General features: G+C 34.7%; 1 protein-coding gene across 1 annotated transcript; it reads right to left on the reverse strand.

Annotated features, from left to right (window-relative positions):
* Positions 1-793: 793 nt before the first annotated feature.
* On the reverse strand, positions 794-9,309 carry LOC117926157 (pentatricopeptide repeat-containing protein At1g11900-like). Its single transcript, XM_034845237.1, has 4 exons — positions 9,097-9,309; positions 2,681-3,831; positions 2,122-2,314; positions 794-2,028 (listed from the first exon to the last, which is right to left on the reverse strand). The coding sequence occupies exons 1-2, from the start codon at positions 9,202-9,204 to the stop codon at positions 2,779-2,781; spliced, it is 1,161 nt and encodes a 386-aa protein (XP_034701128.1). The 5' UTR covers positions 9,205-9,309; the 3' UTR covers positions 794-2,028; positions 2,122-2,314; positions 2,681-2,778.
* Between the last annotated feature and the right edge of the window lie 5,435 nt (positions 9,310-14,744).

Consider the following 14,744-nt stretch of genomic DNA (forward strand, 5'->3'; position numbering starts at 1 on the left):
TGAATTTTGGAAAGCTGTAAATGAGGTGGTAGGAAATGAAATCTTTTATACCAATTATTGGATTCATGAGGTTTATATAGCTGCTTTTGTGATATCTTGGGCCATTGTTCCATCTATGAACACAATTGTCTCAATATATGGGTATGGTCCATCTTGATTTATGCTAGTTTTCCTTCTCTTATTTTCTTTTTCTTTTTTCTTTTTTTTTTTTTCCTTTTTTGGGTCTAAAGGGTGATTCTTTTGTGATGCGATCAAGGCGTCATTAGGAAGTGGCTTGGTCCACATTAGACTTTGCTAATATGTCTAAAAAGGTTGGAATTTAAACATATCTTTTCAATGCTTGTCAAGAAATTTTTGAAAAATCATTTTTCATATGATGTAAATTGGTGTTTAATAAGTTAAATTAAGTTGGAAAGATTTTTCAACTAGACACCATTAACTAATCCTTTAAGCTCTTCTAGTTGTTTTTGAAGAATCTTTTAAAATTCTCCAAGTGTATTTACGTTTTTTTGAACTTTTTCTACAACTTTCTATTGGAGAACATCAATCTGTTTTGAAAAAATATTTTGGTTGATAATTCCCCTAAAAATACTTTTACTTAAAAGACTTCAAGTGCATTTAGGAGTGATTCTTGAAAGCGTTTTTACCATTTTTAACACTTTAATGATAAAAATTTTTAAGCATTAAAAATATTAAAAATGTTTTTTAGAATTACTACCAAACTGACTCTTCAAATAAAAACAATGTCAACCACACTCTTAAGTTAATTTATCAAACATCCTCAACATTAAACTGATTTATCAAACACCCTCTTATTCTAAGTATAATCCAACTTCCGGATTATATAGAATACTAGAAAAAAAATCCAGTTACAAGGAACATCAGAAGAAAATATATAGTTATTCACAAAGTGGTAATGCTTTGCACAAGGGGTTTAAAGCCTTGCATATCGTGATTTTGGTAGGTTCTTTTTTCCAGGACATGTACCTGGCAGGGATCAGGCTCCAGCCCTGGAGTGATCAGGCTTGGACTAGACCCACAATTCTCAGACAGACTTGGATTCAAAATTCAACCCCACAGGCCAAATTCACACATCTACAAAGAAACATGCTCAAGCCCAATTGAATTTCATACTACCACACAAAAGATTTGCTTCCACTACTCGTTTGGCGTTCTAGAATCACTTTATTTGATCACATATTTCTTATTAGATTTTGAACTTCTCAATGCTGCAGCACTTCCACTGGAAGATCATATTTCATATCAACAGGATCATGAATGCACCCTTGCCGTTTACTTTCGAGAGCATCTTTAAGTTGTTCACCCAGTCATTTAATGGAGACCACAAACAAATAGCTTGTTTCCCCTCTAGCTTCTACAAATTTCTTTACAAAGTGGGTTCAATTCTAACTCAAGTCAGAGAAAAACTGCTACTCTCCTGCAAGTTCTTCACCAAGTTGATTGGGCACATCACACACATTCCAGCAGACTCCTTTAGATCTACCTTTTTGACTTTGTTCACATGAACATTGTGTTAAGCTTCATCGAAACGGTATTGTACATAGATCTAGTTGGTAGAATATCACGTGATTCATGACATATAGGATTTTACGTTATAGCATCCCTTTTTTTTTTCTCATCCAAGCTCCTAAATTCCAACACCTTCATACCCTTGTTTGTTTCCAACACTCAGGCAGGCTGCCTGATGCTCTGGAGAAGCCATAAATATTTAACTATAATCATAATATGAATTAAACTAGAAGATATGTAAAGGAACACGGATCATACTGGGTCAAGACACGGTTGTTGCAGAATTCATACTGTATTGAATGTATTTCCCACCAACACCCCCATAAGACAGTTTCAACGAGGCACCAGAAAAAAGCTCATACCCAGAACAAAAACATAAATGGGCTGATATATTCATCAAAGTTGATGCCAGATGTCAGACCAGTAGTCAGGATGAAAATTCAATCTTAAATGTCAAACTGCTGCTGCAGTCAACTACTCGTCTAGCTTGTCCCCCACCTGTTACAATAGGAGAAAGGTCTTGTTAAAAGCAGAAATACCCAGTAAAGATTAACTTCTACATTCATTACAAGAATATAGATAAGAAAGTACCTCAGTACTCGGATCCTCTAATGCTGCCAGCCTGCCCTTGCACTTAAATCATGAACCTACAAAACCAGCTGCTCCAGATATTACCAAAAATTTGAGGACATGTTGAGAATTTACCAATCAAGTCCAAAATGGTAGCCCAACTTTCGCACAAGCCAACAGGCACACATGCACCACCAATCATTTCTCAAGGGACCTTTGACAACAGCACAATTAAATCATCAAGTTAGTTGGTCTGTGTATTGAACCTTGAAATCATTTTGATTTGCATCTCTTTTTATTTACAGTTATGCACTGCATGTGATGAATGCCTATTATGTATGACTGGACACTGTCAAATTCAGATAATCATAAACACAACTATGAGAGGATGGTTAGGTTACAATTTGGACATGGATGAACACATAGACATTTCTTGAGTTCAGGGTTTAGTTCCTGTCCATAGCACGACCAGTTCTCACCACAGGATTAAAAGATCCAAAGACTTCAATTGAGAATCATTTCAAAAAAAAAAAGGAAAAGGGGGGAAACAAAGAATAGAAAGTGTATCAAAATTACATACCAATGTCAAGCATGATACATGAACTGTGCCTCCAAAACAAATCCTTGCTTGAGCTGACCTATGAATTCTGATACTTCAAATTACTTTGAAGTTCTTAGCTACCTGTTTTTCTGTTTGAAATCCTTTGGACCAATAAGATCTGGAAGACATGCATTCATCTCCTCCGATAAAGACATTGCTAGCTCCACCTTCCCCATCTTCTTTGAATAATTAATTAATGATCGGTAAATATAGATAGATGGACGGATCTGCCCTTGTTTCATCTCAGAAAAGAGTCTCAGTGCTTCCTCAAGGTTCCCTGACTGACCAAAGCCCTCAATCAGTGCTCGGTAAGTTCGCAAATCTGGCTTGAGTCCATTCTCACCCATTTCTCTAAAAAATACTAAGCACAAATCCAATCTCCCAACCTTCTGCAAGCTGTTTAATAAAGTATTATATGAAATAATATCTGGGGCAATATTGGCCACTTTCATGGAGGAAAACTCATGCAGCATTTCATCCAGCCTGCCTGCCCGACCCAAGAACCCTAGAACAGTATTATATGTGATCAAATCTGGTTTACATTTCAAACTCTTCATGTGGTCAAATATGATCAGGGATTTCTCAATCTGCCTACACTCAGCAAAGGCATGGATGATCCTGTTGAGAATCGTTGCATTTCTTGGAAAGGTTAATTCTGATACTTCTCTCACAAATTTGAGCAGGACAGAATCATCGGTCTTTGTAAAAACCTTGGCAACATTGAAATAAGAAGTTGAAGACAAGGGCTTATTGGACACCAATAGATCCTTAAAAATCTGAGATAGAAAGTCAATGGCATTTGCTTCACTTGCTGCTACCAGAAGGAGATTATATGCATTAGGACTAAGGAATATGTGTTTATCATGCAAGGACTGCATGAACCTAGCAGCAGCTGAAGGATTCCCAGCTTTCAACAATTTATCAATGTAAGTAGTACAAAGTTTCTCACTGGAGAATTTTGGAGACCTTTCTATATCAGAAAGAATTTCATTCAAGAATTCATCTGGCACAACATCTTCATCAGGAGAGGCCTCTGTTGCTAATGATTGATAACTACCAATAGATTTACTCAGAATAGCAAAGAATGGCAATATCCAGGAGACCTCATCTGGGATAGCTGAGATAAAATTCTGCATTAGAAGTATAGTCATTAACTGTAAAAGCAACAAAGCACAATTCAAACAATTAATTTGCGCGAAGAAAAAGGAGTTCAGAGTGAACGCAGCAATGTATTTATGTTAACTATGAACTATTGTTCATTAATTCTATTTCTTGGTTTTCTATCAAAATTCAGAATCATCACTCAAATTCACAGACAAGAACAAGGATGAAATTGAATTGCATATTGGGGTATTAATCAAGTTGAACATATAAATCAAAGGGACAATTGTGTTTTTGACCCAGTTGAGTCCAAAAATTAAGTTTTGGTCCATATAAAGTGCATAATTGATGATGATGATATAAAATATGAAGAGAGCAATATACCCTTCAAAACTATTTTCTACCACAATGTTTGACAAATTTTTTTATCTTAAATCTTTTTTTAATAATTCTAAAATTTTATTACTTTTAGAAAACTATTTTTTTTTAAATATATATTATAAAAATATATCATTTTAAAAAATAAATTTGACATATTTTTAGTTATTTTTTATATACTCAATTTTAAAAATATATACTTTCCAAGATGTTTGATTTTTAAATAATAATAATAATAATAATAATTTATTTTTACTTTTTTGGAAAATGGTGTATTTTTTTTTTGATAAGCAAACACAAAATTCATTAAAAGAAGGCTAAAGAGCCCCAAAGTATACAGGACGTATACAAGGCAGCTAAGGCCTTACAAGCAAAAAGGCCAAAAACAAACCACCCCTTAACTGGAGGCAAGCCACTCCAGGAAACCTAAAAGGGAATGCAGCTCCTCTTCCATATACAAATTAGCCCAACCCCAAATATTACATACAAAAAAATATTTAAACCTCTGAATTGCTAACTCCCCCCCTAAATGCTAGTCTATTCCTTTCCTTCCAAACCATCCAAAAAATATATAACGAAATAGAATTTCAAAACTTTTTCATTTTTTTCCCCACAAAAGCACCCTCCCAACTATATAAAACCTCCTTTACAGTATTAGGGAACACCCACTTGACCCCAACTAAACCCAACACTAAGTCTCATAGCACTCTAGCCACTGTACAATGAATAAGAATGTGATTCACACTTTCCGCTTCGCAAGCACACAAAAAACACCAATTAGGGAGCTGCCATCCTCTCTTTTGAAGCCTATCAAGAGTCAAAATCTTTCCCCAAGTCGCTTCCCACGCAAAAAACATGATTTTAGTTGGGACTCTCTCATCCAAATTTTGTTTTTCGGGAAGACGACATCCATAGGCCTATACAACCAGCTATACGCATCCTTCACTCTAAACTGCCCACTTCCCCCTCCCTTCCAAAAAACCGAAACTTCCTCCCAAGTAATCCTGAATCCCCTCAACACTTGGAGCAGCTCACCTACCATCTCCACCTCCCAGTCATTAAAATCCCTAATAAATCTCAAGTTCCAGCCTCCTTCTCCAACATTCTGGTCCCACATGTCTTCAACTAATGCGTTTCTATGGGCTGCCAAGATGTAGAGATGCAGGAACCTTTGGGACAGCGCTGAATCCCCACACCACATGTCAATCAAGAACTTGATTTTATTGCCTTTCCCCACTTTGAACACCAAATTATCCCAGCACCAGCCAGCTTCCTTTAAAATCTCCTTCCACACCCCCACCCCACACGCACCCACAGCCTTTTTGGTCCTGCAGCCGTAATCCTCTTGACCATACTTTGCCACCAGCACTTGCTTCCAAAGAGCCTCCTTATCAGAAGCAAATCTCCAAGTCCATTTACCAAGTAACGCTTTATTCATAAGGGTAAGCTTCCTAATTCCAAGCCCCCCTTTCTCCTTATCCCCACACACCACTTCCCATTTAACAAGATGAACTTTCCTCTCCATGTGACCCCACCCCCCCCCCCCCCCCCCCCCACCCCACAAGAAGTCCAAATCACTAAATTATATTGAATTTTATTGAAGTTTACAAAAGGAATAAAATTTAAATTAATGTTTTTCTACTTTTTTTTTTTTTTTTAAGTCAACAAAGGTCATTTATAGAAAGATAAAAAATTCCTATCATTCTTCTCAATTTTCACACTTCCTCTGGATCTTGGGCTTAAATAGTGAACTTATATGGACCAAAGTTTAATTTTTGGGCCCAGTTGGGTCCAAAACACAATTGTCCCTAAATCAAACCCAAGATTGGCTCAGGATTATTATTGTTAGTTCCAACAAACATCATCTTGTTGCCAGTCCAACTAATGGTGCTTACAATCTGGAACAAGAGTAAACCAAAAGCAAGAAGAGCACACATAATTAGACTTCATCATCACCTCCAACCACTCCAAGTCCCCAAAAGCCTATTCTATCAGGCTATCTTCAAATGGATCGCATCAGGCAAAGAGGCATAATCCTCCACAACCTTTTTCCTAAAACATCCAGCCAACTATGTGAAAACTCTTTCAAGGAATAAGGAAAAGACCCTCTATTTTGTGGTGGGGGTTGGTGTTCTAAGGAAGTGAGGGGTGGGTATGGTATGGGGTTGTGAAAAACATTTAGGAAGGAGTGGACTGTTGTAAGTAGCAGGCTCTATTTTGTGGTGGGGAATGGGCAAAGCGGGAAATTCTGGAAAGATAGATGGTGTGGGGATGAACCTCTTTGTGTTTCTTTTCCCTCTTTATTTGCTTTAGTTGTTTTTAAGGATGCTTGGGTAAAAGATGTGTGGTGTTCCAATGAGGGTGGGGGGACTTGGAGCCAACACTTCTCCAAACCGTTTAGTGATTGGGAGATGGATGAGGTGTACAGGTTCTTTTTGGGCCTTAATGGGAAGAAAGTTCAGCAGGCGGTGGAAGATAGAGTGATTTGGAGAGAGACTAAAAGTGGGAAGTTTTCTGTTAAGTTTCTCTACAAATCATTAGTCTCAGGCCCCCCAACCTCTTTCCCTTCATCGGCCATTTGGAAAGTTTACGTGCAGCTTAGAGTGAGTTTTTTTGGGTGGGAAGCAACGTGGGGAAAGGCTCTTACCTTGGATCAACTTCAAAAGAGAGGATGGTCTTTAGCGAATAGATGCTACCTTTGTCAAAGGCACGAAGAATCAATAGATCACATTCTTCTCCACTGCGCCAAGGCAAGGACTCTGTGGGCGTTGCTTTGCTCTCTTGTTGGGGTGCAATGGATGCTGCCAACTACAGTTAAGGCGACACTTTTGGGATGGGATGGGTCTTTTGTGGGAAAAAAGAGGAAGGGAGTTTGGAGAGCAAGCCCATTGTGTCTTTTTTTGGACGGTTTGGAAGGCAAGGAACAAAGTTGCCTTTGAGGAAGAAGAGTTGTCAATCCAAAGACTTAAGAATTCTTTTGTATATTTCCTTTGGTCGGAGACAAAACTGTTTATAAAATATGGTCCTTCGACTTTAGTTGATTTTATTGATTGGATGGGAACCCGTTGAGGGTGGGGTTCGGGCTGCTCCTCCGTCCTTGGCATCCAGCTAGGGAGTGGGGGTGTTTTCTTCTTTGTAATCTTTAAGCCGCTGCTTTGGCGGTTTTTTTAATACAATATTATCCTTTACTTATCAAAAAAAAAAACAAATAAGGAAAAGACCCATGACCATCCAAACAAAGAGAGTCCTAAGTCTACAAACTGCAAGCCATTCCACAATGCATCAGAACATGATTAGGCAACTCCTCACCCTGCTTGCACAGGAAACTGATACAGTTCTTTTTCATTACTTGCAGACTTTATTTTACTTATTTTGCCTAAAAGTGTTTGCTTTGAGAAATCATCTTAAGGAATTATGTTACTGACTGCAAAAACCCAGCCCAATCTTTCAGCAACCTAATTGAGACAAGCCAGGTGTGATCAATGTTATTTATTTATTTGACAGGAAAACAAAAAGATACATTAAAAGCACCAATCAAAAAGGGGAGGCACACCCTACGTACACAAGGTGCATACAAGAGGAGCCACCAAGACAAAAAAGAACCAGCACTGAATACAAGAACAATTAACAACCACTATCAATAATTTAGATCATTAATAAAGTCAGTTGTGATCAATGTTGGCTAGTTCTACAATCGAAGATTTTAAAATTGGTTAATTTAATAAGTATGCATCTGAACAAGCTTCTGAAAGCACCAAACCAACAATTTTCATAAGCTGCACTATCTATTTAACAACCCTAAACCAAAAACTTTAATCCCCAAAAGAATTTCTGAAGTCACAAATTGATATTTGAACAAAACATGAACTACACTTCAAAAAAGCTAAAAATCCTAATAACTCAAAGTTAGAAGTTTGCCATGGGCAACATGCAATAAGGGCCCCAAGTCTACTAGCTCTAAAAGATAACTGTTCCTCAACCTCAGCCCAGAAAATTAGTTCATATCAACTTACTTTTGCATTAACATTCATTGAGAATTTACTTGGGTCACCAAAAGAATGAGGGTAAAGATGAGGGAAAGGCAAAAAAGAAGAGTGAAGGAAAAGAAAAAAAACAAATTTGACCAAAATAAAATTTTCTTTGATCCTTCTCCAATTTATAAAGAATGAAGAATCTGAAAAATGCACAAAACATTTAAGCAATTCTCCTTTGACAAACCAAACCAAAGAATTTGACATTCCTTCCTATTTATTTTTCCCCTTACTCTTGTACTTTCCAAGGTGCAAACAAGGAGTAGCATTATATATGCTTATACCCACACAAACACAAATCTTACTCTAAAAAATTAACGATTACAATAATCACCCATTATTAAGCCCTGGCCAGAAATTCCAGCGATGGCATATTTTTTCTTATGCAGCAAAACCCAGAGGAAAAGTTTCCTCTCCACCTATTGCAGGACCATATAATCACTAAAGAGGTCCATGACAACTTAAAACAACTGTAGTGCTCTGTCTTGCTTCTCCTGTTGTCCAATGAACAATTGAGCTTATTAAAAGAATGTATCCATAAAATTTATCAAAAAAAAAAAGAATGTATCCATAAAACAGTTTCTATATTTCTATAAAATGGTTACTACTTTTCAAGCTAAACCTAATTACTTGGGCAGCTGTAAATAGAGCTAAAAGAACATGGATTTTCAATACTGTTTGAAAACCTATAGCTTTCTTTGTAGAACAAAACAAAGTCATCAGTCTTATCATAATGCCCGGGATTGAAATTTCACAACACAAAAAATTCTAAAAGCCATGATACAGGTAATTAAGTTTTGCATAGCCAAAAGAAATCCAAATTTCCATCGAGAAGGGAAAATAGTCGCGTCGTTTCTTTTTCTGGAAGAAGTGATCGAAACTTACAGAATATCGATGACGCCTGGTTGCTGCGATGGGACCCAAATTCGAATGGAAATTTCGAAAGAAAATGGAGGGGAAAATCTTGGTGAAGGGCCTTGAAAGAGCTATCATGCTCGCCACTACGCCACTGATTCTAGGGTTTCAGTTCCACATTGTATCTGTTGTTTGCTCAGAGGTGTGTTTGGAAACTGATTTTGGTTCATTCATGAACCTTTATTTCGATTATTCTTCCTTTGTTCCACCCTTATATGATCCTGCCGTGGCCACAATTTCATTAAGATTTATTCAGCCACTTCCATTATGATGTCCTAATTTTAATTTTAATTTTAATTTTGATTTTATTTCATTTAGGTTTAATTTTAAAATTCATATTATTTATAATTTCTAACATGATTTTCAATTCCCTCATTTTTCAAATTATTTTTTAAAACAAAATAGTCAATATCGGTATAAAAATGTGCCGATAAATGTTAATGATCTAGAAAAAAAATCATAATTAGAAGTTATAAAAAATATGTAAAATTTTCATAACCAAAAGTTATATAGGAAATTACAAAATTATAAAAAATAAAAAATAAAAAAAATAAAAAAACATAGCAAAAAACTATGTATATAATTTTTAATTTATTTTATTATTTTGTATGGTTGGAAGTTATACAATGAATATTTCATAACTTAAAATTATGTACAAATTTACATATTTTTGTTACGATAAAATAATTTATAACCAGAAGTTATAAAACTATTAGTTCTAAATTTATATTTTGTTAGTACTACCTAATCTTCATGCTTTTTTTTATCATATTTATAATAATTTTATAGCAATAAAATATAATAAAATCTTAAATTATTATATTTTTTATTGGTTAAATATTACTTACTTGATGAAATATTGTTAAATAATTTTATTAATTTATTTCAATAAATTGAATTTTTTTTATTAAATTATTCCATATGTAGTTTTCAAATAATGTTAAACCTTTCAAAGTTTGAGTTTGTTGCCTTTGATTTCGAAGAAAGACTACTTATCTTGAGTTTTGGATATTGAAACTCACCTAGATGCAATGAATTTTGAAAGGACCATTACAAAAGGAAACGACGCATTCTCGTAGGATCATGTCAAAACTTTAATATTTTTTCACTATCACATTGATGAAGGATTAAAAGTTGAATACATTGCGGTCAAATATCATTTTATTTTTTGGAATGATATGAATGAACAATATGACCACCAAAAGACTATAATCTTTTCAAAATCAAGCTATAATTTGATACACTTGAGATTACAAAATTTCAAGTCTATCAGTAACTTCAACTTGACTTTATTCAAAATTAGCTCATAATTAAAGTCATGTGGAGAAAAAGGTACATAAGCTTGTTCAATCCTCCTCGCCCTCTAAAACTTGTTCTGAATATCCCAAAATATGTTGAATCTTCACTTCCAAAAACCCCTAGAATGCTCCCTCAAAATCCAACCGGTGCATCATCCAAATGGCGTTCATCCACTACCGAAAATCTATTGAATCTTCTTCTGAAAAATTCCCAAAACACCTCACCAAAATCTAGCTTGTGTTGACCTTCCTTCATCAAAAAATGGTGTCTCTCTCTCGATCCTCCTAAGTTTTTCTTATCTCCTTAAAAGTGGTGCGAATGCACCCTTCTCCCAACCAAAATCTGGTTGTGTCCTCCTCAAACCAAAACTATGATGGTGTCTTTCACCAAACAAAATCATGTGATCTCTTCAACCTCTCTTCAAAAAATACCGATATTAATCTCCACCCAAAAAATTATGGTGCTTGTGTTCTCTCCCAAAAATATCTGATTTTTCTATTCCAAAATCATATTTTTTCAATCTTCCAAATAAAATCCGGTTCTCCCATATGATGCACGCAGTTATTCCCACTAAATCTGATAGCATTCATTCACCTCTCATGGTGCGTGTTGATGCTTCAAAAATCCTCCAAATGGTTGCCCTCCCTATCGTTTCTTGAATTCCTTTCTTAAATCATAATACTTTTTCATTTCCCATGCAGCAACCCGAGTTCCCATGGCACAACTCAAGTTCCCATGGTCAACTTCCATCCCTTCATTTTTTTTCTTCCATCGTAAGTTTTCTCACCCTTAAAAAAATAAAAAATAAAAATAAAAAATATGATGGATCAAGCCTTCCATTGAGATGGCAACCCATTTCCTCATGCCAAATAATATGAAAAATTGTGGTAGAAATCTTGTAATATAATAACAAAAAAAAAAAAAATAGAGATCATGCAAAATGAAATAAAATAAAATAAACAAATGACTAAACAAATAATACGAAACACATATAAATAAAACTATTAATTCATGCAAATTTAATAATAATAACAATAATAATAATAGTAGTAATAATAATAATAATATATAAGGTGACCAAACACATGTAATTTTTTGAAAAGAAATAAAGAAAAATAAACAAATGACTAAACAAATAACACTAAACAAATATAAATAAATAGATAAATAAATAAATAAGAAATTAAGTACATGTGAGTGTTCAAAAAAACAAATCATGCAAACTACATAAGCCATATATAGCGGAACTACCTAAAGGTAACCAAAATAGGCCAAGGTGCATCAAGGTTGGACCAAGGTGAGCTTTAGTGAATCTAAGTTAGCCTAAGTGAACCTAGTGGATCTAAGTGGGTCAGGGTGAAGTGAAAAGTGACCTAGGGTGAGTTTGTGTAAGCTAGAAGGTAAACCTAAACAGGCCTATGTGAACTAGAGTGGGCCTATGTGAACCTAAGTGGGATCTAACCTAAGGACGAAGGGTGACCAAGTTCACAATATGGGTCTGAATGAATCCCTCAACAGAGGGTCCCTGAAGGTGGCTCAGAAAATGAAACTATATATGTGTCGATGGGCCACCAAGGGATAACTATGAGTCAAGAGAAAAGTATGGGGAGACACTTAGTGTCACATGTGCTAAGAGGACAAAATTGAGGGTCAACACCAGTGTCCTGTCATAATGGAAGGGTTGTTATACAATTAGATAGGTTTGTGTATTTGGGAAAGTTTTTCAAGGCCATTCTAAATAAACATGATATCAGTCTTACAAATTATGATAAAGTTATAAGCGATATGGATGAACTTCTTTGACAAAGACTTGTGGAGGCAAAATTAAAATCTATGTATTTTAGCCAAGTCTATGATCTTATAGAAGCACCTGAAAAAGATAAAATTCATAATGTGTAAGTTAGTCTATAAGAGAAAGAGATGAGTAAATGGAAAGGTTGAGACTTATAAGGCTAGGCTTGTCGCAAGGGGTTATAGTAAAAAAACTTGGTTTTGACTATGAGAAGACCTTCTTGTGATGCATCTCGATTATGAGTATGACAAATGAATGTTAAGATTGCATTCTTAAATGACAATCTTGATGAGAGCACCTATAAGATGTAACCAGATGGATTCATATCAAAAAGTCAAAAGCATAGTGTATGAAAATTCTATAAATCCATTTATAAATTAAAGCAAGCGTTTTGCTCATGGAACACATGTTTTGGTCAGATAGTCGAGATCTTTGACTTTGATCAAAATGAAGATGAAGCTTATGTGTATAAGAAGGCGCAAGGAAGCATGATGGTCTTTAAGATCTTGTGTGTTGATGACATTCTACTTATTAGTAATGATATAAGGCTATTATCATTAGTCAAGATTTGGTTATCTACTAAGTTTTAGATGAAGGATCTAGGAGAAACGTAGTATATTATTGGAATTAAGATCCTAAGGGATTATAAAAATACAAAACTGGTGTAGTCTTAAGCTACCTACATTGATTTTTGGTTAAGTATGTAATGTAGGATTCTAAGAAGGGTTTCCTACTTTTTAGGAATGGACTCCCTCTTTCCTAAGATCAATATCTTAAGACACTTAAGGAGAAAGAGCACATACAGACAGTGCCCCATGCATATGCTATAGATAGCCTTATGTATGTGACGATATGTACTAAATTGGATAATTACTTTATAGTAAATATGGTGAGTGACTACTAGTTAAATCCACACCTAAAACACTAGACAACTGTAATGCATATACTCAAGTATCTTCGAATAACAAGAGATTATACATTTGTGTTTTAAAGTGACGAGATAGTACCTAGAGGGTACATAAATTCAAACTTTCAATCAAATAAAGATTCTCGTTAGTCTACTTCTAATTTAGTATTTACCTTTAATGATGTGACTATTAATAGGAGAAAGGTGAAATAATCTTACATTGTTGACTTTCCTATGGAAGTTGAGCATGTTGTAGTTTCTAAAACAGTAAATGAAGTAATTTAGCTTAGGAAGTTCCTCATGGGACTTAAGGTAATGCCCTTGATTGTATAACCAGTGATAGTATTATATGACAATAGTGGAACGATGATACAATTTAAAGAACCAAGAAACCATAAAAAAGGTAATAACATTGAGATAAAGTACCATTTGATACATGACATAGTTAAGAATGGTAATGCAATGGTTCAGAAGGTACCTTCTATAAATCCTTTCACCAAGACATTGGTGGGAAAGTCTTTAACGATTATAGGGATAACATAGGTATCAGATGTGTAATTAGTATGCTTTAAGGGCTAGTGAGAGATTGTTGGGATAAAACCCTTAAAAGCATGACATGATGTAACAAAATTTTAATTTATTATTTATTTAATATTATTCCAATTTCACTTTTATTTATATTATTTTATGCATTATACACTATGAACATTTTGGTTTGACATCTCTTGTATTGTATATGATTTAAGTGCATCAAGAGTTCTATAGGAAATCCAAATCATGAGTTTCTTACAAGCTAATGATTTGTTCACAATCGATTTATGGACTTAGGCAATCCATTTGAAACTGTAGTACATTACCTATTAATTAGAAGGATGATTAGGCTTGACCAATGGGATGGAATTCCCATTATGAGAGCACTAGTGTATACATTTACATATTGGATAGGGCTTACAATGAGTCATGATGTAAGGCTATCAGGTAGTGATGACTTCACCAAGCTACTATGTTTTATTATCTCATAACCTTGAGAGAATACTAAGCTTGTTCCAAAGTTAGCAGTGGTTTTGACTTATGAGTGAGATCCTAAAATGATCATATATTCCTTGTGAATTGAGTTAATATTGATGGAAGTCGTTACCAACAAGTATTCTTAATAGATGCATGATGACATCTCATGGACTTTGAGACAATATGTCTCTTTGGGTGATCCTAAAAATGTGTATTTAGGTAAACTATGACTAACATAGTTCTTTAAGCAGAACTTGACATAAGTTTTTTGTGAGATAGGATATATTAGTTGATTATACAAGAAGAGGATCTATAATTAAAGGCTAATATAGATAGTTTGGAGAGGCAGATAGTTTTCACCTTGTTAAATTATGAACACCACTTTATAGGGAGACTATCTATAATAGATAGCAGGTCATGAATTACACAGAGTAATAAAATGCAATTAACTTTTTTATAATGAAATATTGAATCAACTTTATAATTAGATTTTGAGAGAGATAGTACTATTTTATAGTGTTAATGGTCCTCGTTTGAACTCATATACCTGAATGAGAAGCCCATAAAACCCTTTTAAGAATTAAGGTTTCAAAATTATAAACTTTTGTCATT

The sequence above is a fragment of the Vitis riparia genome, chromosome 12 (assembly GCF_004353265.1).
Source record: "Vitis riparia cultivar Riparia Gloire de Montpellier isolate 1030 chromosome 12, EGFV_Vit.rip_1.0, whole genome shotgun sequence".
In the NCBI taxonomy this organism is placed as follows: Eukaryota; Viridiplantae; Streptophyta; class Magnoliopsida; order Vitales; family Vitaceae; genus Vitis; species Vitis riparia.